Source organism: Pogona vitticeps, chromosome 1 (assembly GCF_051106095.1).
Source record: "Pogona vitticeps strain Pit_001003342236 chromosome 1, PviZW2.1, whole genome shotgun sequence".
Taxonomy (NCBI): domain Eukaryota; kingdom Metazoa; phylum Chordata; class Lepidosauria; order Squamata; family Agamidae; genus Pogona; species Pogona vitticeps.
In genome coordinates this window covers 77,623,703-77,648,557 of record NC_135783.1, presented here as the reverse complement: position 1 = coordinate 77,648,557, position 24,855 = coordinate 77,623,703, and the positions used below count along the sequence as shown (strand labels likewise).

The 24,855-nt window shown below is 41.1% G+C and overlaps 1 protein-coding gene and 1 non-coding gene across 7 annotated transcripts in view; both read left to right on the top strand.

The window, feature by feature from the left end:
* The first annotated feature begins 8,095 nt into the window (after positions 1-8,095).
* TRNAL-UAA (transfer RNA leucine (anticodon UAA)) lies at positions 8,096-8,178 on the top strand. Its single transcript has one exon. It is a non-coding gene; the product is annotated as a tRNA-Leu (tRNA).
* A 10,507-nt stretch (positions 8,179-18,685) lies between these two features.
* The window catches only part of UTRN (utrophin), a 431,410-nt gene continuing 425,240 nt past the window's right edge, over positions 18,686-24,855 (top strand). For all 6 annotated transcript variants that reach the window (XM_078383278.1, XM_072995753.2, XM_072995759.2 and 3 more), the window contains exons 1-2: positions 18,686-18,822; positions 22,843-22,999. In XM_078383278.1, the coding sequence (XP_078239404.1) occupies positions 22,921-22,999 (79 nt within the window). In that variant the 5' untranslated portion in view covers positions 18,686-18,822; positions 22,843-22,920. The remainder of the gene's footprint in view (positions 18,823-22,842; positions 23,000-24,855) is intronic.

Sequence of the window (24,855 nt, the reverse complement as noted above, 5' to 3'; positions counted from 1 at the left end):
TTCCACTCCCCATAGGATGGAACTTTCCCTCCAAACCCATGACAGACAGGTACCATCAGTGCGGTATGTGACAGTCATCAAAGGAGACGGATTAACATTAAACCACGGTTTACTGTTTTAACAGTTCAGAATGGACAACTTCTTTGGGTCCAATGGGACCAGCAACCATTGATGCCTCAGGCCACCATTCTGGTAACCCTGGTATAACTAACGAATCTTTTAACGTGGGGACATCCCAAACTTTGTGAGGTGTTGAGCTCATAGTGACTGGATCTGGAGACCTTTCCCTCTCAGATACATGTAAACAGTCAATTCCAAGTGTACCTGTTCTCCCAGCTGTATCTCCAAACCCGCACTTTCCTTACTCTTTTGGGGTCTCTTACCCATTTCACTCTTTGTCTCCCATTGTTGAGGAAAAAAAATACATAGGGTCCTGCCCCTCTCAATGGCAGTTCCCCTCCTCCTTTCCCTCCCTCAGACCTCTTCCACTCCTCTGAACCCCAACTCTTCATCCTTCCTATCTCCCTCAGATCTTTCTCTTTCCCCCATCATCAGAAAACTTTCTACTATTGGTTGTTCCTTTCCTGCCCAGGTGGTCCCACTTTCCTCTCTCTCTGACTTCCCACCTTCACCTATGGTCAGGTTTTTAACCATCGCAGGTAAGCCTGTAAAGATGGTGTGGAATCCTTCAGCTACAGATGAGTGAGGGGCCAGCTCACTTCTACGTTCAGCCCTTCTCTCTGGTTCCTCTTCACACTGAGAAATGTTGAAATGTTAAATTCTTATAAATTTACTTGTGTAGTATTACATTGCAGTAGGAAGCAACACCAAACACCTCTTGATATTTAAAGTGACTTGGTCACTGACTGTTAACATTGTTTCCTAACTGCCTGGTCATATGAAGAATTATTGAAAAGAATCAGATTGTACTCAAAATGAAAATGCCACTATGGACAACTTCCACACTGGATGTGGAAAGAGAAGTTCATATGACTCATGGAGCCTTTCACATCACCTACATGGGCATTTGGAATTTCACTGTTCAAACTAATTTTGAAGGGTTCAAACCACTTTGGAACAAGAACTTTGGAACAAAGTTGTTTTTTTAATTGAATTTTCATCTCTAGCAACCTTTCATATCATCCAAAGCTTTGACCCCCTGAAAGCATTTTGATTTCTTTGTAGTGGGAGGGAGAGAAAAGAGGAAGAAGAGTTGTAGAATTTTGTTTGAGATGTCACAAAACCACATTATTCCATCTGAACTCATGTTATTATCTATTTTAGAGCAGTATGCCAAAAATATTAATTCACAATAAATTATGCAGAAAAACAGGTTAAGATCACAATCTTGGAATACTTTCCTGGGAATAAAACCTTGGAAATAAAGCATTTACTGTGTTTTTCCCCACCAAATGTACAAGGACAAGGGTTTCAGTTTTGAAATGCTTTAAGCTTAACATTTTGAATAGATATCTCAGTTTGACATGAAGCTTAATATAAAAGTGTATCCGATTAGGTCCCAAACCTCTTGCAAAGGTGACATGGCATTGGGCTATAACATATACTAACACTGTCCCTGGATGCCGTCATCATGGAAGGCACCATCTTTTGACAGGTAACTCTTGAAAATAAATACCTCTGTAATTTATATTGATTAGTGGTGTTAAAAAGGAGCCAAAAGAATGGTGTTCTGAAAGCTTCTCTAAAAGGACATATGCTGGTCCTTAGATAACGACCAGTAGAAGATCCATGGATAAAAAAGATTGTTCCCTAGATCTGTACACCCTGCTTAAGCAATTTCATTTGCACATTATAGAAAATGCTACTTAACACATATGTTCTCATTCAAATTCAATATACTGTATCATTGTTTCTCTGCCAGTATGCTTCAGTTTTTACATCCTACAGTAAATTATAAAGTGCACTAGTTAGAGTTAAAAGTCATTTCCTTTAGAGACGCAGACTCATTATTTTTGTATGAAGAGAAAATAACCTAGTTTCACTTTCTTAGCCATGTTTCACTTCTCTTTCTCCCCCCCCACACACATACAATAGTTCTGTTAATGTTTATAATATATTCATATATCATAGCTAGAGGATGATGATGATAGTAATCTGTTGTTAAATCAATGGTGACTTATGGCAACTCTTTTCAGGGTTTTCCAGGTACGTAAATACTCAGAAGTGGTTTAATGTTCCCTTCCCTGGGACTGTGCAGCTTGCCCAAGGCCACATAGGCAAACAGACAGAAAAAGCCAATCCAATGTTGTATATGGGCAATATTGTAATATGAAGTGAAATCCATAATAACAGCTTGAAATGCTTCTTTCTTCACTACACCATCCAACTAGAACCAATATAAATTCAATTTATTCCATAGATCTATTCTAGTTGATATTGGCAATTGAATTTACACCATCCTTTCTAATGCAATTATTAAGGCATACATATTAGAGTGATTGCTTTAAAAGAACAGAGGATAACTTAACTCCTCTTGCAGTGTAACTGTTTATACATAATTTTTACAGGTGAAGAAGATATAGTAGCAACTAACAGCTTCTGGGAGAGTTGGCACTGGAACTAGTTACTTTTAACTTCCCAAACACTGTTGATGAGAAACATAATAGAATAAAGCAATCAAAACCAGTAAGTCTGCCATTATTTCTGCCATTCATTTGTTGTTTCATGACTGGAACAAGAAATACCCTTATGATGTTAAAATGCCACGAAACGGTCATTTTTGTTGAAGACCATTTGTTCTAGGAAATGAAATGGTTTCTTTGTAACATTTGCTTGTTGGTGTACTATAGTTTTTTTTTTCATCATCATACTACTTTAGGTCACTTTTAAATGACTTTTTACCTCCTTCTTTAAAAAGCCACAGTTTTGCCAGGAAATGCATCATACTACAATGTTGTACTTTTTCTGTCCTCAGAAATAACACAGAACATATGACTATATATTTTTCAAATGAATTACACGTGAATAATGGAGCAATTTGATTTACATGAAACAAAATTCCAGCTTCATTAAGCTCTAAGTCCTTAAATTAAGGCTTGAAATGCATACTGCAAATTGAGTACTGCTTAAACATCCATTACTGAATCTGTAGTAGTGACATTAATCATGGTCCCCCCCCATCTTTTCAAATAAATACTTCCAGGCAGAATAAAAGTTTAATCTTTGTTAGAAAGTGTGAATATGGAACTACTCAATGGCAACTATTCTAAGTTAATTACGCCAGAGTTAGACTGATTAAATTTTGAACACATTGTATTGTGCAGCAATAGCAGGCCATTTTCTGGTGTTCTGAAGCAAGGATACAGAAGAACAATATCCTACATTCACAAAATGGAGCACTGAATTCTATTATTAGTGGATCAGTCAACTGCAGCACATACTGGTTGGGAGTATACTCCCTCTGAAAACACAGATGTGCAGCATTGGGGTGCTCCTGTATTCATCTCTGAACCTGGATGCCCAGGTTTCAGTGATAGCTAGGAGCTCACTTGCAGAATTAAATCTAGCCCATCAGCTGCACATTCCTGGCTGAATTACTGTAACATGCTCTATATGGGCTGTTCTTGGAAAGTGCTCAGAAACTCCAGCAGGTCCAAAACATGTCAGTCAGATCTTTGACTGGGGCTGTTACAGGGATCACAACCCAACCCACCCTATTGCCCTGTTACAGAAGCTCCTCTAGCTGCCAGTCTGTTTCCTGGTAGCATTCAAAGTGCTAGTTCTAATCTATAAGACCTTAAATGGCTTGGGTCCAAGCTATCTCAAGGACTGTGTCTTCCATTATGAGCCTGCCAGGATGTTATGGTCATCAGGAGGGGCCTTTCTCTTGGTCCTGCTATCTTCAGAGGTGCATTTGGTGGGGACACAGGAGAGAGCCTTCTCTGTTGCTGCCCACAGACCTAGGAACCTCTTCCCACAGAAGGCCAAGCTGGCTCCATCTTTGTTGTCCTTCTGCACGGAGGCCAAACCCTTGTTCTTTAGGCAGGCTTTCTTTCAGTGACTGGCCACCTGAATGGGTTTTTTTAAGGGATTGTTTTGCCTTACTGCTTTGAATGTATTTTTGGTGTTGCCTTTTTTTACTGTTTCTTCGAGTAGTATTTGTTTGATCCTTTTTAGTATTTGTATACTTACTGTTTTTAGCTTTAAATATTGTCTTTTAATGACGTAAGTTGGCTTGAGTCCTTTTTAAGGAGAAAGGTGAGTTAAAATATTTTAAATAAATAAATAATTTGGTCTTACCTTCCTCTTGTCTCTAGTCCTAAGCATTCTCTTGGGAGGAAAAAACACCAAACATGTTTTTGTTTGGTTGTTTCTCACCCTTTCCGAAGCCAAGATCTCACACATAGCTTTGTTTTGGGGTTCAGTCTTGGTTCTGTTACTTCTGAAGGAGAACCCTACTTCGGTCATTTCAGGTCAAATTTCTTCCACATTCTTCCTAATCATTGTTCAGGCCAGCTTCCATAATATGTACCTTTGTGCTAAGCTTCTCACACGGATCACATTTAAAAGAATGCTAGGCTATTTAGGCTCACTATCATTTCCAAGGAGACATGAAGCAGTTAATCACTTATCACCAAAACACAAAGCAGTTGTCATGGCTGCTTTTTGATAAGTGTGAATGGCAGTGAGCATAAGAGGGTATCCTGTAGCCATCTTGACTGCTGCCATAGATGTTGTCAACATTCAGGCCCTTTGCTATATAAAGTGTGACATCCTTTTTCCTGCTAGCAATGCAGGCAAAATATTGTGCAGCAAGATCAGGCCATTTCCTGCCTTTTTGAATTGTGGGTACAGAAGCACAATAGCCCATATTCATAAACCAGAGGGTTTTGTTTGGAGAATTTTTTTTAAATGAGTTTAAATACACATTAACTACACACAAACTCCAACATAAATTTATCTCATATAGAATTACCCAGTGCTAGAGGATTCCAGGAGATGAGTATAAGACCTATATTATGGTTGCTGGAAGACGAAAGAAGGAAGAACAGGTGGTTGTGGCTGCAGTTCCTATGTGCTGTTCTGGATATAATGAAATGGTGACAAAAAGGAGTAAGTGCAACACATGCAATGAAGAAACATAACACGTACCCTTTAACCTTTCGGGTAAATTAATATTGCCATGCCTGGTCTGCAGAATGCAAACTAGAAAGCTATGCTCCAATTTTCAATCTTTCCTTGGGGTAGGTAACCTCAGGAAGAAAAACTATAAAAGACAAAAAGCTTTACGAATATGTTGTCTGCATGTTTTCCAAAAGATGCATCCTTGATTTTCGAAATGCAAAAAGAGAGGGCTCAGAGTTAGCAAAGTTTGTTACTGGACATCAAGGTCAAAATCATCCATACTAAGTAAAAGAAAGAGTAAAAAAATGGCAGGTGAAAAAAAATCAACTCACTTGAAATGTGGTGTTGGGGGACAGTTGTACACATACTAAAAACAACCAGAAAGGCAGAAAAGTGGGTGCTCAATCAAGTTAAAGCTTAAACTTTCACTAGAGCAAAATGAGTAAACTGAGGCTATTCTACAATGCACATATATTGGAAATATACAATTGACCAGAAAATACAATATTGCTGGGGAAAGTGGGGAGGGATAGTTGGATGAGAGGAAGACCTATCATGAGACAGATTGAGTCGATAAAGGAAGCCAAATCCATTTGTTTGCAAGACCTGAACGAAACCTAGGAAAATTGCTGGGAAAATTGGGGGGTGGGAGTAGAAAGAAAAGAAGAACCAACATAAAATGGGTTGAATCAATAAAGGGATCCAGAAAGGTTAGGCTTCAAGACCTGAACAGAACTTATGGGAAAAGACAATACAGGGGTGGGGCAGTATGAAGAGAGAACATTTAATATGAGATGTTGTTGCTAGATCTAAGCAGAGCTGTTAATGACAGGGCATTTGGGAGGTAATTAACTCATAGTCACCACAGAAGAGAAATGACTTGATGGCACATAACATCTTTGGAGGTTTTTTTTAATTATCATAAAAGATAAGGTGGGTACAATGGGACCTGGCTATGGCAGGATATAGGTTATATATATAGGTGATATATCCTGACTATGACAGGATATAGGTGACACAGGTCTGCTAACATGGAGTAAGGCCATTTCCAGTTGCAAAACAAAAAACAGTAATTTCACAGTTAAAATGAGTGAAATTCTCAATATTTGTTCCCTATTTTTAAAATATATATACTGTATATATTTTCAATATTTTTACAACCAGACACAGAATCTCCTTGCCAGTACAAACTCCAGTTTGGCCTGGAAGGAATTGAAAGTTCAATTGTGTCCCAATTGATAGGTTCAAAAATTCAGATTGTCCCAGATCTTGAGCTGAATTCCCCTTTGAAAACTTTTATCAGGAGTCTGGTCTCAAAAACTCTGAAAGAATGTGAACGGAAAACACTCAGATCTGGGACAAACAGAACTGCTCTGTGCTTTCATAATGCAGAAATACTTTGGATACACTTTACAAAATTGTATACTAATTCTCTGAAGATACATAGCAAAATGACTCCCTGTCGGGAAGATTGTCACTCCTTAGAACAAGCCTGGTTTTTTACTCCTCCCATAATAGCTGTGAACTTTTGATGACCTGTAATTCTCCCTTGCCCATACTACACACTACTTTATTAACAGAATCACAATTTTTCCTGTTTGAAAGTTTTTTCTTTCCAGGATCACTATTTCAGCCCAGGTAGCCCGGATTCTTTCCAAGCAAAAACGCAGGTGGGGTAATCATTTATCTTGCTTTTTCAAGATAAGCAAGATTGGTCTTTTCAAATAATATGAGCTACCTGTATTTTTAATCTGGGAATGTATGGGGTCTGAACAGGGTTGTAAAACAGTTCTACATTAAAACAAAAAATCGTAACTCAAAAACACTTAGCCCAAACTGAAGTGAACCTTATGTTCACGTGGTGATGGTTTTGTGTGTGTGAACACACCGGAGACATTCACACATATAAACAGATGGTATTTCTGCAAATGATACCCATAAAAGAGTATCTCGTCTGTTTGTTCCCTCACCGGTGATTCAATTATGATTAAATTAGATTTACCCTGTTTGCTTTCCGCTGTCTTCAGAGAGTGGACTTCTGAGGACAGCAGTTTTCTGTTTTGTGCCAAAGAATCCCTAAAGAGTTGTGCAGATTGTCGACTAAAAGCAGGCAGAGCCCTAGAACACAAAACAGCAATTTCAAGTTTAGCCTGCTCCTTTTTTTGAAACAAAAATTCTTTTCTCTGAGAGCCACAGCTGGTTGAAGCCACACCATCAACCGCTTCTAGAAGCTGCAGGAGCAGTTCTGTAGCCTGGCGGTGAGGCCAACTAGCTAGAGAGCCTCCTTGGTTTTACTAAGGGGTCCAATCCTTGTTTGGGGGTCTTTTACCCACATTGCTGAGAATCGGGATCATCATCATTATTATGTTTTTTTTTTTTTTACCAGAGCTTGGAAACATACACAGTTTCGTCGTGGTCAGCATCGCCCGGCCAGCATACCTAGAAGGCCATGCTGACTGGGGGTTATGGGAGACGTATTACAAGAAGTAACGTTTCTAAGACGTTTTTAAAAAGACAATTAAAAAAAAAGAAGAGTCGCACTTCGGAATGCAAATGCTCACGAGTCAATGCGTGCCTCCCTCATCTGAAGTGCACAACTGGAGCAGTTTTTCCAAGGGAAATAAGTCTCTTTCATGTTTTCAATGGCCCTTTAAAAAACGAAAATAAACATTTATAAGCAGTTTTTCTAATTGCCTGAAACGCTGAGCCTCAAACCGGCCCGCTCGAGCTTCTCGTTTTGTTTTGTGCTTTCCCGGTGGTGTAATCCGGGTTACGCTCGTTGCTTTGTTTCCTGCGCCCTCCCGTGCTCTGAATAGAGAACTCTTAAAAGCCGGCGAATGGCGCAAAGAGCGAGAAAACCTTCGGGAGCGGTTGAAGATTCTCTTTCCCGCGTACCTTGGTCTTCAATTACAACTCGGAGCGCCCTGGCTGGGACGGAACAATAAAGGCTGCAATCCTTTGTAGTGCTTTGTTCTTTGTAGGAGTGCCTGCGTGCTGGGCTAGCAACCGTACCAGGATGGCCGAGTGGTTAAGGCGTTGGACTTAAGATCCAATGGACGCATGTCCGCGTGGGTTCGAACCCCACTCCTGGTAGTTGGTTTTTTTTCCTTCTGAGCGGTTGCTAAATTAAATATGACAGCATGTAAAACACGTCAAAACTGCCCGCTGGAGCCTCGGCCGTGTGAACGGCTCTGCGGGAGGGAGCAATTCCCCGGGAGGATTGAGCGAGGGCGGGGCGAGCCCGACTCCGACCCGCAAGTTCCCATCCTGTGCGAGGTTACCCTGACAGGAAAGGCGGAAATGGAGGAACCGGCGACAATCCCCTCGGCCCTCCCCCGCCCCGATACATTCACAACTCCCCCCCACCCTTTGCGGGAATGTTTTCAAAGGCATCTCTCTTTAATAATGCAATTTTGTTTTGGGTCAGTTTGCGGCTCTGCTGACGAGGTGAGACTAACACACGCCGCCTCCGTCGAGCGAGGAAAGGCCCGGTTCCCTCCCGCGATCGCCACTTTCGACAGGCGCATAAGACGGCCCGTTTTTGGCCAAGGGCCACTTTGTTATTGTTATACAGTACTGTACATATTGTACAGAAAGAGTGTGGGGGGGGGAGAGAGAGAGACGGTCCTCCTTTATTTTAGGAAAGATGTATGAATTCTTTGTTTCTCCTCTTCCGCTCTTTGTTGAAATACAGTATACTGTATATAGAAACAAGGTGTTGGAAGTGGATCTCAAACTTCCCAAAGGTCCAGGCCTTGGAATAATTGATTCTTTTATTTCTGTCTTTCTACAGTAAGGGGGGAGGGATCCTATAAATATAGGGAAGGTGGGGCTCTCTTGAATTTTCTGGACTTTCAAATCCCTTCTCACCATTTGTTATAGTGCAATATAGTTCAACAGCACCTTGAGGAGTTCCCATTTCTGTGGAACCTGCAGGGCCACGTTAGCCCATGGCCAGGCCCCTCGGCTTCCAGGTCCCCTCCAGCGCTTCAGTCTTTCACCCCACTACAGCTGACAGCCCTAGGGCTCTGAGGGACTCCTATTCCCTGCTTAGTCAGCCCTATGAATAATAGGGCCTGGGGAACCTGCGTCTTCCCCACCCCAAGATAAAATGGACTAAAGAACTGGAGGAAGAAGTCTGATAACAGCAGCCAGAAACAGAGAACATTGCCTGTTTTGTAAAATGTAGGCACTGCCCCCCCCAAAAAACAATTAAGTGCCTGTTTTGTAAAATGTCGGCACTGCCCCCTCCAAAAAACAATTGAGTGCATACATGTTCACTACAAGTTCTAATACGTTAAAAATTATATTACAAAACCAGCATCAAATGCAGTGGGGAAAAAGCCAGTATTAACATAATCAAACAAAGTATGAGGCCTGTACCTGCCAGTTCATACAATGCACAGGTCAACATGTAAACAGTGCAGTCCACAATATGATACTTCAGTATCTACTTGTGACATGTTTCAAGAGGAAACTGATTAGCAGGAACGTTTCACAGCAAGTTAATCACAATATGCAAAAATCACTATAACCAGAACTGATCCTGCATTCAGTTTTGGTTAATATACAGTATGACTTCTCCCATTACATCTAATTCCTTGATTAATTGCATTTTTTTGTTCTTTCCACAAGGTTTACCAGAGCAAACCCTTCTTTTGATTTATACTCAAACTACAGTAATGTTGTTGTGAATATTGTTTCCATGCTTCCAAACAAATTAATATAGACCATGCTGCCGCTGTCTCTTCAATGTAACACAATACAAGTATTGATGCAATTATTATTGATAGAATGTTTTGTATGAAGGTGGCCGGCAACTGCCTCTGAATAGTTGCACTAAAAAAGGAATTTTGGCAAGTACCAAAATTGAACCTGGAGTACTTTATAGGAAGGTGGGAGATCAGTCCAGTAAAATATCGACGATAGAACAGATCACCTTACGAGAACAAGAGTGGGGAAATACCTTCAGTGGACTACTAAAAACTCCAGGAAAGCTTTCTCGTCTTGCAAGATTTTTCTTCAAGCTGGAAATTATAGAGTGGCAAGAGAACCAGAAAAATTACAAAAATCATCCTGGCCATATGCAGACATCAGGCTGTCTTGTTTAAAATTAGTTCAAAAGTGAAATATGTAATAGAAGTGCTCAGCTGTGGAATTTTAACAGTCTAGTAAAGATGCTGCCCATCCTTGTTTTCAGATTGTGTAAAAGGGCCACTTTTTTTCCCAAGTCACCTTGAACTTAACAGAAGAAAAACAACAGTGCATCCTAATTTCTTAGTTTTTGAACTGGATTAAGAAGACTACCCTCAGTAGCTGCTGTTTTCATTCCATTGGAGATGTGTCCTTTTAAAAAGGAAACTGTACTGGATATGTATATATTGAGAAGAGAGACCCCTGGTGGCTTTTTACAGCAATAAGTACTGTATTAATATGCTTTGTAAATCTATGGTAATTCAAACATAAAGTTATTCAACAGTTGGTTGTTTTGCAAGATCTGATTTATATGAAATGCTGAATATAGGTGAAGTATCCATCAGGGATAGTTTATTAGATTGTCAGCTAAAATGTTTTAAATCCAGTGCTTATTTCTTTGTGTTGCGCAAAGAGCACATTTCACAAGTCATATATAGCAGCGTGGCTTCCATCTGCTAGGTCACTTGAAGAGGCTCACATATGGAAATAATATTTTAAATTAAATCCCTTAACGACATGCTGAGCTATATAGAATAGCTAACCATCATGTCTTGTATAAATCAAAATAAGGCAATATCAGCAATAGCTATGCTTATTCTATCATCATAACACTACACTATCTGCATGTAGTTGGAGTAATGTGCCTAAACTAGATTTGAAAGTATTTAAATCAATGGAATGCCACAAACTCCCATAGACAGGAAGTATAATGCATCAATTTAATTTAATTTAATTCAATCTTTATTTATTAAATGTTTTGATAATTGCTGAAATCTTGTTCATGAAGCTACACATCATCAGCTGCAATATTTTTTTCAGAAATAATGCCTCCTCCCAAGGTCCTGACGCTCCCATGAATCCCCTTCATCCTGGGGAAGCCATTGAGGGCTATGGGGTGGGGAAATCTTTAATTTCTGATAACTGCAACTTCAAGATGACTTTACTGGCAGCAGCAGCTTTCAGAGATTAGCCTCCCCCACCTTTTGTGACTTTGAATGTTTTTTTCCATTATGAAGGGATTCCATGGGATCCTTGAGACATTCTGAGGGAAGTAGAAAATGTTAATTTCCAAAAAATCCATCACAGCACCAGTATCATGTTGACATAGTTCCACAAAAAAGAATTTCAGCCAATATTTAATAAGTGTCATGTGCTTTAATAAGTGTCAGTTGTCTAAGTATATTGAAACCCATTGGCCAGAAGAGTGGAAGATCTCCTTCTTACTGAGCAGGTAGGCAGAATAATAATAAGACTGTTGCCACATGTATGTAAATTAAAGGTGTACCTGTGTTGTTGTGAATTGGTTTAAGTGAGGGAATCACTTTGCTGAGCAGATAGTGAGGGAGGCAGCAGAGGCATCTTCCCAGTTCTTCCTCTAGTTCAGGTCATAACACTTTCCTGCACCCCCTAAGACCAGTGATGGGATGAAATACATTAAAATAATGCAGTTATATCTAACAAGGTAATTCTTGTGACAAGGGTATAATTAAGTTACATTTAAAGAGGAACAAAATGAGTAGTAATAGAGCTCACTGTTTTTGGACATGACTTAACGACTAAACCACAAAATTCCTCTCCTGTTTTCAGGTGATTAGAGAACACTTTCCAATAAAAAAAATGCTCACATAAGATTCAATTACCACAATAACTGGCTTTTATCTTTTGCCTCAAGCAGCACTATGTCTTGTGCTGCCTGGGATTGTATGTAAAATACATATAGCAGCTACACAATGAAAGCTGGTGAATAAGTGAGTCAGCGCTTATGAGAACCTCTCATTCACTGGGTCTGCTCTAGTTGGGACTATTTTGAAAACCCTTCAGAGAAGGATTTTTGAAATATTGCTAAGGCGGTCATGCTCCTGAAGTTTCCCACAGGACTATAGCCTTTATGGCTATGTGTCCTAAAGGTTCAAGACAATCATGGCACAGGAAGAACACCAAACTGGATTGAAAAATGGGTGATAATCTACTCTGGACTATTTCTTTCTATTCTCCTTTTGTAACTATTTTTAATTGGTGCTGTCAGATAACCTTTATGCTGACAAAGTGCCTGTGATTCAGAATGTTAATAGAAGAGCCTGATCAATGCAATTATCTCAGCTTTATGTATGGTTTAATGTGAAATTCTGGAAGATTCTAGTTTCTCTTTCAGAATTGTCGCATTGCATTAACTTCAACAATAACATATTTGTGTGTCCAAATTAAATACATGTCCAATTTGAATAAAAGGCAACTTTGAAAAAGAACAACAAAATAAATGCTTGTTGTTATTATTGTTGCTTATTTAAATTATACAGCTAAGAAGCCTGTGACAGGTAGGTGAACAGGTGGTGGTATTACTACTCATTAACACAATGTCTATGTACTTTAAGTAACTGACATATAGCAATGTCAGGGAGTAATTGCATATAACAAAGCGGTCTCTCCTTTTTTAAAAAAAAAAAATGAAAATAAGCCTCTAAAGGCTGCTATTTTGAGCACAGAAATGGTAGGGGATAGGAATGGATGATCTGGGCACTTTCCTAGTCATAGTTTTTCACTAAAAATCTCTTCCTTCCCCATTTTCCTACAGCAGGATGCTATGTGTACAGTATGTCTATAGATACTTACCTGAAATCCTAACATGGGGGCAGGGAATTTGGGAATTGAACTGAGAAGTGAGCAATGTAAATTCTGAGCTGAAATATCTCCCTTTGGTCTACTAAAATCAGCTTCCCAATGTTTTTTTTTTAAACTAAAAAAAGCCAACCAGTTGCCTTTGCTGCATGTGAAGTCTAGTTTACAACTTTCACATATGAGAAAGATATTACACAGTGTTTTAAATGTATTAGGAGAAAAGTCATATTTAATATTGTTATATGTGCAATGTTTGACAGGTGTACGAGCATTTTGCAACCTCTCAGAGTTTATTTCTTCTTACATAGTTTTAAAACGTGGGGTTGTTTTTCTCTTATCACTGTATATAGCTCAATATTTTGAAGAAAGTTTACAGTTCAGAGATAAAACCAGTGTTCTACACACAAAAAGTCCTCTGTTTAGTCTCTGGTACTTCTTGGTAGGACTGGAGAAAATCAGAGAGCTGATGGTTGTCTTTGTATAGGGCACTACTAACCTAGATGTGCCACTGATGGTTTGGTATAAGGCAACCTTTCCAACCCATTGTGTTCCTAAGCATGGTACTGGACAGAATGGCTTTTGTTAGAATAAAGACCTGATTTTCACAGCTGAACAAGGCCATTCCACCACCCTCATCCATTAAAAACAGCTAGTCACTGGAATAAATGTATTTTTAAGTCATAGTTTAATAAATCACTGCATGTATTTCTATTACTATGTCCTACATTGTTGTGGATTACGGTTTTTCTAGGTTACATATTCAATCTGTAATTGTAAATAAAAAAGAATGATACAATGTACAGAAAATGGGCAAAATCTGTAATATATGTACTGTATGTAGTTTTGCTGACTGGATAGCTTGGTGAATTGGGCACCTGGGTGAGGCGTTTGATTTCCCACTGTGCCTCCCAGGAGAAAAGCCAGCCGATGTAAACTTTGGCAAACAGATTGCCCCTAGGAAAAGGAAACGGTAAACCACTTCTGAGCACTCCATATCTAGAGGGGTTACCATTAGTTAGAATCAGCTTGACAGCATGCAGTTATTATACACATAACACATCCATTTGTCTGTGTGAGTGGGTGAGCCTGGACATTCAGGAGAGGTGCTACTGAAACCAAGAACAAGGGCCCTGTCAGTTGGGAGGACCTGACCCCAAAGCAGCAGCATTGGTTATACTACAAGCAGCAGTTCAAGTATTTACACTAATTGGTGAAGGGCATTAAGGAAGGGAGGCTAAAAGTTTTAAGCCTTAACTGTTTTTTGGGGTTTAACAGTGAGTGGAGTGATGAAGGTAACTCTCCTCCAACCTCTGAGAAAGGACTCTTTGAACTAATGATAATTCCCCAGTGGATGAGGAGGACTGGATAGTGGAGAAGTGTAAATTGTTCGCAGTAATATTCAGTATATATATTATATATATATCACAGTATATACATATATTAAAAAGCACACATGGAATGTTTCATTGACATTAAACAGGCTAAGTGGCTAGCAGCTGAATATTGTATTCAGCTATGCCTCCCCTGAACTAGCGGTAGATGAGATGATGGAGTCTGACAAATTTAAATTCTATATGTGTGTGTGCAAAGCTTGGACAATCTCCATGAGGGGAATTTCCAGAGCCTCTAGCATGGCTACTCTCAGAATTTTTCAAAGTAGCTTTTCCGAGCTCTGCTATGATGTACTATTGTTACTCTTAGTGGTTAGATGCTACTCCCCCCCCCCCCACTTCCTGCAGCACCAGTCCTTTGCTTTCATTGAAAGTCTGAAAGACTGGGCTCTGTGCATTAGGTTGCCATCTAGGCCTGAGGAAGAGAACTGGGTAAAGTTACATTTTTGGACCACAGCTGCCACAATTTCATGGTTGACTGCGGGAACTCCATGCTGCCTAGGGGAATCTGGAAAATAAGATCCCCAAAATTTCAGAATTTCTAAATTCTGCACAGAACTAGTGTATCTGAACATCCAATTCAGTCACTCCCATTCATTCAGTTTTTTAAAAGTTTCACTGTAGCATGGGAGAGAGGAGAGAAAATCTCTACGCTGCAATCCCTGATTTAAGATAAGGACAGCAGGGTAGGCTAGCTGGAGCTCTCCCACGGACAAGATCTAGCTGGCACACTGGAGGCTTTCCACCCCTGATTAGCTGATGATAGATGTTAATGGTACATGATGGTATTAGATAGTAGATGGTAAGAGACCCACATATTACTTGGAAGCATATTAAAACCATTTCCCTTACATAAGCAATAATGGCACAGATGCCTTCTGCTTTTCCCTTCACAGTGACTATTCCTTACTTTCTGGTCCGTCTTACAGATCTACACTACATCCCTGCATTTTTAACCTTCTCTGCTTCATATAGCCAGCTTGTCCATTTCTAACCAGGTCTGACTGCCTAGAAACCAGGTCTAGAAACTATGGCCCAGGCATACTTATCAGGGCTATATCTGAGGAGAAAGAGATGTATGTGCTAGGAGGATTTGTTTTGTGTTTACAAGAATGTGTAGGACTCAAGGGACATTGTATCCGGGCTGGCAAGTTATTTGGTAATTTGAGACCCCACAAGTGCCTTTTTCTGGAAGAAAGATACATTATAATAAATTGAAGAACTAAACATTTGATGCTTTTCATGAACTCAAAGTGGTAACAGTTTACATAAAAGACAATAAAAATCACAAGTTACAAATATCTGAAGTCACAATATTTGGCTAAGTTCTATTTTATAGTAAAATGAGTTCTATTTTATAGTAAAATTTTATAGAGTGGTCCGGTGGGCCAGATAGGCGGGGTATAAATAAATAAATAAATAAATAAATAAATAAATAAATAAATAAATAAATAAATAAATAAATAAATAAATAAATAAATAAACAAACAAATAAATAAATAAATAAATAAATAAATAAATAAATAAATAAATAAATAAATATGTGATCAGAACCAAACATTTCTAAAAAGGTCAAAGATATTTGTTTATCATAATGTATCACTCTATTGGTTCTATGGGACTAGTTTTTTAAGGTAGCATTGCAAATGCAATAACATTTGCCAAGATTTGGATTTTTAAATCAGGTAAGAAAAGCAAAACCATTTATAAAAACCGAGTTGACACTGGATACTACAAAATACACGCCACTGAATTTCAGGCACCAGCATGGTGCTTACAGTTGGAGTTGCTTGCAGAAAATAAAGTTCCATTAGGACTTTTAAACCAAAATGTGTCAGGAGGACATCACTGAGTAGAATTCTAGCACCTGTTAATGCTTGTATGGTTGCACTCCTGGGGTACAATCCCACAAAGATAGTCCTAGTTTTCCGTTGTGGAATCCTGCCCCAAAATCTTCCTTTGTGGAAAGACCTAGGCACAACGAAAGTAGCTACAGAGGTAAACCAAAATCAAGGCCCAAACAGACTTGTCCCTCCATTGCCCACTTGCAGACCCATATTGACTTTATTTTCATCACTGTAATGTTTGTTCTGTATTTTTATATACTGGTCCAAAGCAGTATATAAAAACACTCCCATAGAAAAACCTAGAATAGAAATTGGTGCTGCACTGGTTCTCCTATTCTGTTCTGAACATTCCTCAAGTGCAAATTAGGGGTTAGTTTACAGGTAAATAATTGCAGGCAAGTCTCCTTGAATGACATCCACCATTCCTGAGCTTTCCCTGCAATGCTTCTTTGCCAGAGAATGTTAATGTGGTAGAGTAATTTGATCCTGCGAACAAACTTGGCTAGGTATAAGACAACTGGAACAGAGGTAGACATAACACAGGTCTGGTCACAAGGCATATGGTAGGGCTTTTTTGGAGTGCACCCAAGGAGGTATCATGGACATTCATGAGTGAATGGAAGTTCTGCTAAGATGAATGGTGCTGTCCGCCAGCATACCAAGATCTCTTTCCTTATCCATCACGGACAGCTCAGAACCCATTAGTGGATAACTAAAGTTTTGTTTTTTGTCCCACTGTGCATTATTTTACATTTTCTTATATTGAAACACATTTGCCATTTTGGAGATCCTTCTGGAGCTCTTCACAATTCCTTCTGGTCTTCACCACCCGGAAAAATTTGTATCATCTGCAAACTAGGCCACCTCACTGCTTATCCCTGTCTCCGGGTCATTTATGAACAGATTGAAAAGCACTGGTCCCAGGACAGATCCCTTGGGGCACACCGCTCTTCACCTCTCTCCATTGTGAAAATGGAGTTCCCCTCTATCCAGTTCTGGATACCGCACTTCAAGAAGGATGTTGACAAATTGGAACAAGTTCAGAGGAGAGCAACAAGGTTGATCAGGGGGCTGGAAACCAAGCCTTATGAGAAAAGGCTGAAAGAATTGGGTTTGCATTGCTTTGAGAAAAGGAGATCAAGGGGAGAGATGATAGCACTTTTTAAATGCTTGAAAGGTACTCATCCAGATGAGAGGCAAGACTTATTTTTGATCATCCTGCAAACTTGGCCACCTCACTGCTTATCCCTGTCATTTATGAAGAAAAGCACCGGTCCCAGGACAGATCCCTGGGACACACCGCTCTCCACCTCTCTCCATTGTAAAAATTGCCCATTGACACCTACGCTCTGTTTCCTGGTTCTCAGCCAATTCTCAAGCCATAAAAGGACCTGCCCTGAAATTGGCGTAGGACATACAGGATATGCCACCCTTTCTCAGTGTGGTGCCTAGGTTTTGGACTACAATTCCTGCCAGTTCTAGTCCGCACACCCACATTAATCAGAGATAATGCAAGCTGTGGTATAAAGGATCCCCGGTATTTTCTGTGGGGTCCACTTTCAGGTAAGCGTGCAAAACTGTGCTAATCTGTTGCAGCAAGCATGCAAGCAAGAGATTTAGTGTAACAAATTTTATTTGGCAGGAGCTTTCATGGATTGCAAAACACTTCATCAGGGGCGACTGCTGTCGCCCAATAAAGCTGAGGCTCAGTCTGAAGGGAAGCGAAGGTCTTTCCCCGACCCTCTGAGCCAGGCGAGCGGAGCTGAGGGGAGCCGTTCTGGCCGGACGGGCGAGGGCGAAGGGTCACGTGACGCCGCCACGCCACGTTCCCAGCGCTCGCTGTAGCCCCGCCGAGGCCGGGGAGGGTCCGTGAGCGCGCGCACACACCTCCCTCGTGCACGCGCCGCCTAGGTTCCGGGAGCAAAGTTCCCAGCGCAGCAGAAAGTTAGCTGAGCGCGTCGACGCTCCTCGAGCGGCAGCTTCTTTCTGCCTTGTCAGCCGCACCAGCTCCTCGCTTTCCGTCAGCAGAAGGCAAAGTCCGAGAGGGAGCGAGAGCGCGGGAGCGCGGGAGGGGAAGCCGCCGGGGCGAAACGGGGCAGCCCTTTTCCCCAAGCCGCTCAGGCTCGCTGCCTCCCTGGTTCCCGCCCCTTCTAGCCCTGGCTCCTCACCTTGCAACAAAGGAGGACTCCCGGGCCCCCAGGGCAGGAGGAGCCGGAGGAGGAGGAAGAGGAGGAGGGCAGAGCCGGGCCGCCCTCCTCACCCTTTGCCACCCCAGAAGTGGAGTCCGCCTGAGCGGCGAAGGGGGTGGCTGGCCGGGCTCCCAGAGGCTTGAGAAGTGAGGGGGAGAGAAGCCGCCGCCGCCTCTGGGGTGGAGCGCAAGCGGCCAGAAGAAGCAGGAGGCAGGTCGGTCGAGCGAGGAGTTTGGTTTCGAGCGGAGGAACGACTACGAGCGCGTCGTGTGAAACTTGTAGAAGGGAGGGAGGGAAGGAGGGCTTTCCCTTCCAGCGACTTGGCCGGGTTGCTTTGGCGCCTCGCCACCCGTCCCCGGGTCTCCGCCTGTTGCCTCGCTTCGGCCGCTGCGGAGAGAGATCGAGAGACCGCCGGCAACTCGGGAGCGCCCTGGGCTCTGCGGTCTGACCGGTGGCTGCCGCCCTGGCTCTTCGGGCGCCAAGGGTGGTTCTGGGCAGGTAAGCTGGTGAATAATTGACGGGCCCGGACAGGCGAGGGAGCGAGGAACGCGGGGAGGACAAAAGGGCGGCCGCCCAGGATTGCGCGCCTGCCTGCCTGCCTGCCGTCCGTCCGTCCCTCCCCCGCCTTCACGGGGATACCCGCCGAGAGCAAGTTTTGTCGGGTTGGTGGTAACGAGATGCCGTTCCTCGCTGGGAAACGAGGAGCGGCCAGAGGAGGACGTGTCGGAAGCTGGCGTGGCGAGAAAATTGCGAGTACATGACGTGTTTGAAAAAGTACCCGACCCACGTGGAGACTTGCAGTTCAGAGCTGGGCGGATTCGCAGAGCGAGCGACCCCCCTCTCAAATAACACATGAAGATTTGGGGACCAAGAGGTTCCACCACATTTCTGGGTTTCTCCGGTTTATTATGCCAGGACATTCGAGGCAGATTTATCCCCTTAAATAGAATATAATAATACCTCAAAATATCCAACAATTGGAACAGAAGCCTTTGAGCAGCACGTTTTTTTTTTTTTTTGAGGATTAGGGGCTGTTTCATCAGTGGGCTAGTACTGTATTCAGGTTGACTTGCAGCACCGCTCTGTGGGGTTCCTTATCAAGTTCTACTGTCGTTCTGGAGGTGCTTAGAATGCAAACAGGTTATCTTTTGTTTGTGAACATGTATACAAACTTAGGTAAAGTTTTTGTGTATATGAGGTGGCAGCAATGGGCCCATAGGACTTTTAACGTTGGAAAATGACTGCTTGTTTCACTCATTCTTGGAATTCTTTCAACCAAGCTGTTATTAAATACTCTGGACCAGCCCTACTATAAGATAAAGTGAGGTGGATGCCCTTAGGCAGCAGGTTTTGGATGTGTTGTGAAAAGGCTACTCAGTGTTACCTATTTAATTTTGTTATGAAGGTGTTTTTTCTTCATCAAACTAGGAAGTGAAGTGGTGTTATTTATTTATTTAGTCTCTAATATCAAAATAATTTGACTGGTTTAGGATACTTTGAAGCTTGGCTTGGAGGAATGTTTGAGGCAGAACAGCAAACATAGTTTGCTTTTCTCCCTCAGGCAGCAAAATATCCTGGGCTGGCCTTGAAAATACGTCTTATTAGCTAATGCCTTTCATGAGAGGGACAGGGAAGTGAAGGAGGTTTTAACAGGAGTTACTGGGACTTCATCTGCCATTCTGAAAAGGGAAGAAATACCAGTGGATGTGATGTTTGGTATTTGTGCACATAGGTTGAGGTGCTGTCCTGTAAAGTGAATGGAAAACACACCTGTTGCTTCCTCATGAAGTGAAAGGTATCTTCTCCTGTTTGCTGTGTTTCACCAACTCCTTCCTCATGCATATATTCTGTGCTAGTTCATGGGTTATTTTAAGGCAGAAAAGCAGTGATATCATCTCTCTCTTTGAAAGTCCTCTTGCTATATTTGTAAGCAGGATAAGACTCAAACAGGTGTTGCTTGTCCTTCTGCAGGAAAGATCCGCAGGTTATTGTAAGGATTGAAATGGGAATGCCTGTTTTCTGTCAGTGCAGTGCAGGAGCAGGTCATACCTGTATTAGACCAGTAAAAAACAAAAATGAGACAACCTGCAAGCTCCATTTCTTCAGGCACACACCAGTGTCTTGTCCATAGTGTATGCTGCTTAATGAAGAAAAACTATATAAATTCTCTACTTAATTCAAAGAAATTATATAAATGAGACTCCCGAAAATTCATGGCAGATGGTTGTGCCAGGCTGGTTTCTCAGAAGTGAGTTAGAAAAAGTGCAGGCTGCATTAGAGTTGTGGTTTTCAAACTGCATCTCAGGCAGCTGTTTATTGGATATCACATCACAGCTCCTCAAACAAACAAACAAAGAAAGAAACCCCACAGGCATTATTCATATACCCTTTGTCTATGTTCTCTTGTCAGATTTGTTATCTGTTCAGTATCTGGAACTTCTTGTCAACTTGACTCATGAACAGATTTCTCAGGGAGTGACTCTAGAATGCTTTCTGGGTGAAAGCCATAGCAACGCCTTTGAAAGAATGACTGGAAAATGAATAGATTATGCGCTGTGTAGTTGCTTGAGTGTGCTGCCTGTTGACAGCTGGGACAGACTGGAAGGTGGGGTTTTTGGTAGACTAGGGCAGAATATATTCTACATGTGAAACTTCATTTTGACACTTGGGTTTAGCAGCTGATATAGTCTCATGCTAAGTTGAAAGTCAGAGCTGATTTCTTCTCTTCGGCCCTAATGCTTATTAATTGGTCTCTTTCCTTTCCTAATAAACTTGCATAGATACCAGTTCAAGCCTCTGACCCCAACCCAGATTTCAGCTTGGCTTTAATACAGGAATGGGGAGCATGTTCCCCCTCATACTCATATGGAACAAGAAGAGAATCTTTCCACTTAGCAGAGACATTGGTTTTTTTTGAGGGGGGGGAGGTTGAGGTTGAGGCTGATTTTACAACCATTGCAGTGACCTCCAGTGCAGATGGGTCATGACTTTACTAGACATCTTCCACTGTGTAGATGTAACAGAGCAGAAGTTCCTTTAGTCATTTGATTACAGCAGTGGGTAACTCATGGCCCTCCAGTTATTTTAGGATTGCAGCTTCACCATTGGGTGTGGTAATCTGAGTTTAAGAAAGCCCTGGTCACTCCCAACAGCTTCAGGATAGTCACACGTTTGTAGATGGCCTCTGAAAGCACCCCTACTCCCTTCTCAGCCTTTATTGAACCAGTCATAATAAAATGAAATTTTAAAGGATACATTGTAAATGGTCCCAAGCCCTTGGGGCAGGTTGGAGATTAACAATAATGAATTATGTATGAAGCTTCTAGTCTTCTATTATCATTTTCACCACTTTGCAGGAATTAAAAAAATCAAGAATTTTATGTGGCAAGAAAAGGGCAAGAAGGAAGGCTGCAGGTACTCCCATCCATGTAAATATTATGTGGATAAACTCTAGGAGGGGCAAATAATTACTCTGTCTCCCCATAGTTTTGGGAGAGCTCTGGAAATTCACTGATAAAGGTTTGGGAACAGCTGGAAAATTGTCTCCTTTGTAACACACATATAAATAAGGAAGTTGATTCAGCCACTCCCAGGCGATTTTCTAGTTTGTGAGCCAGGATTTCTTTAAAGTGATGAGGAATGTTTTCTTTTGAAAAGTGCAGTCTTCTGCACACTTAGGTGGAAACAAGTCTCATTGAACTGAACAGTTTTTTTGAGCAGACATGTATATGTATTGTATGCATATTTTTCTGCAAATATAGTACTAGATTATATATGGAATAAAACTAGAACTTTTTCAACATATCTGTCTGTCATGGATGTTAACATTAAAAAAGCAAAGTGCATGTGCCATAGACTGTGTAATTAAGCAGGTTGACTGAAATGCTGGATTACTGGAATAGGTCAGGTACAAGTTTCCTTGGGTCTCTCTCTTTCTTCTTCAGGAATCTCCTTGCTCTTGTAATCGCAGATTACAAAACAGATTCACCTTGAGGCATTTGTTCAGATAAGCAGTGAAGCAGTATTGGAGAGAGGGGAGTGAATTACTGTGAATTCTGCCATTTACAAATAGGGAGGCATGGCTTATAGCCATCAAAGTGTAGTTATGATATAGCCAAGATTCTGCTGGAAGGGAACTATTTATAAAAGTAATTTAGACTAATTCCATGCTGGTTATGCCACAGTGAGGTAGGAGTTATAGAAGGCAAAATAGTTAGAGTTGTGATATAAACATTCTAGTGGAAATGAGCTATTTACACAGCTAATTCAGATGAATTCCATCCTGGTTTCCACTGTGGATATGGTAGTTTTGATTATGCTAGTGGATGATTTAAGTAGAGGAATGGACAGGGATAGGGCATCCTTGGGCCTTCAGTATCATTGGTCACAGAGCTCTAACTGAATTCCTTGATAATCCCAAGTGATTCTCTTGAGAGAAAGTTTGTTTTTGAAAGCAGTGTATCAGCTCCTCAATAAACAACTTATATCTAATTTTTTTTGGATGTGTTTCTATTTTAGGTATTGATTTTAAAGCGGACTGTGTTGCAAGATTTTAAATAATTCTGTATAGAAAACCTGAATCTGGAAAAAAAAAAGATGGCCAAAGTTTTAGATACCGAACAAAGACATGAAGAAGGGCACAGTGAATTCAGCAACATCATTAAATCTAGATCTGGTAAGTTAAAACTAAAAGTTCTTTCTTGTGTTTTGTGTTTAATAGTTCACTGTGAAAACAAAACAAGAAGGTGGGCATTTACTTGTCATGAATTGAAGAAGCAAGCTGCCTCCTAGGTGTTGACTGATGAGATTGTAGCCCTTTGAACAGGAAGAACTTGTTGTGAGAGAGATTCATTGGGGAGTGGAGAAGCAGCAGGGCAAGGCAAAGAGAACGGGTGCTAATGTTTGGTATCCAGCTGTCATAGAAAGAGAACTGTTCAGCTGCAGTGCCATGAATGTTTAGTACTGGTAGAGAGTACTATTTTTCGCTCCATAAGACACACCTCTCCATAAGACGCACCAAATTTCTTAACTCTTTGCCACCTGCCTCTTCTTTAAATTACCGCAGAGCGTAGGCTCCCCACCTCCATGGAGTGTGCAGAGATACTTTGTACTGTTTGTTGCCAACCCAAGCCAATTCCTGTATTTGAAATGGGGCCATATGTTGTGGTTTTACCTTGTTATGACTGTGTTTGGGAGCAGAGTGCTTCTGTTCAAGAAGTTGTGATGCAGCTGTGATTCAGCACCATTTGTATATAGAGTGCAGTTGGCTCCACTGATTAGATTGCTGGTGCATCTGTCCATCAGATCATTGTCCAGGACATCAGATTCAGCTTGAGAAGTCCCTTGATTATTTCATAATGAAATAACAGTAATTATAGGCCTCTGTTCTTTTGCAGTGCTAATCATGTTTGTTTATGTGGAATTTGCCGCCTGTCATTACATCAGATTCCGAAAAGGAATATGTTCAGTGAGGTTTCAATGCACTATTGTTTTGGCAGCTTCTTGTTATTTGATATTTAGATAAATATATTGTACACATTACAATATATTATTGTAACGTAAACCACTAAGTTTAAGGTAGTTTATTTTGCATGGGAGTTTCTTGAGCTCATAACTGGAATGCTTTGTCACAGCAATAAAACTGCAAGGCTGGGACTTGGGATGATGTTGGCAAGCTCTTTGCATACCTTGGTGTTACCCCCTCCCCAGTACTTAAGAAGAGCCATGCTGGATCAGGCCAAATATGTACCAGGGTCAGTCTTCTGTTCATGCAGTGGGCAACCAGTTGCTCATGGGAACCTCACAAGAAGGACTCAAGGGCAACGTTGCCCTTATGCAGTTATGTCTTCATTGTATCTGGCATATGGAAAAGTGAGTCTGTACATATAAGAAATGTTTACTTGAAATTCTGTATTTGCTCCCTTTCTGCCACAAAGTCCTTTAGAGTAGGATGCAATTGTGAGTTTTATGAATTTAATGCCTTAATGCAGGAAAAGCTGTCCCAACAGATGCTAATGGGCTTTCAGAAGTAGTTTTGTTTCTATATATGTTTTCCGGATGTTTAAACTTTGGAAGGCATCACTCATTTTCTTGTAACTTTCTAATTAAAAATCCAGGCTATTATACCTTTCCATATTATTTGAATAATTGCTGTCTTATGCGTGTGTATCTGGAAGCAAGACCAGCAAATTCAGTGGGGCTTTCTTCTGAGTAAACAGATGTAGATTTGCACTGTTAAACTTAACTGCTTTAAAGGTGCTTGCAGAAATTCCAAGAATTAGGTTTGCCTCTTGTTTCTTCCCCTGTAGTATATTGTCTTGTCTTAAATTTTAGTTATTTATTACTCTGCATGCCTGAAAATGTGAATAGAGCCTTAGAAAGGGCTTTCCCAGTGCAGAGACATATTACTTGAAAGTCTGCTTTGCAACAAATCAAAGGCTTCTTGTCAGGGTAGACATCTGTACTTTCTCTCTTGATTACTCCACCCCACCACCCTGAAAAAAGGAGAAAAGTGCTAAAGGGAAGGAATAC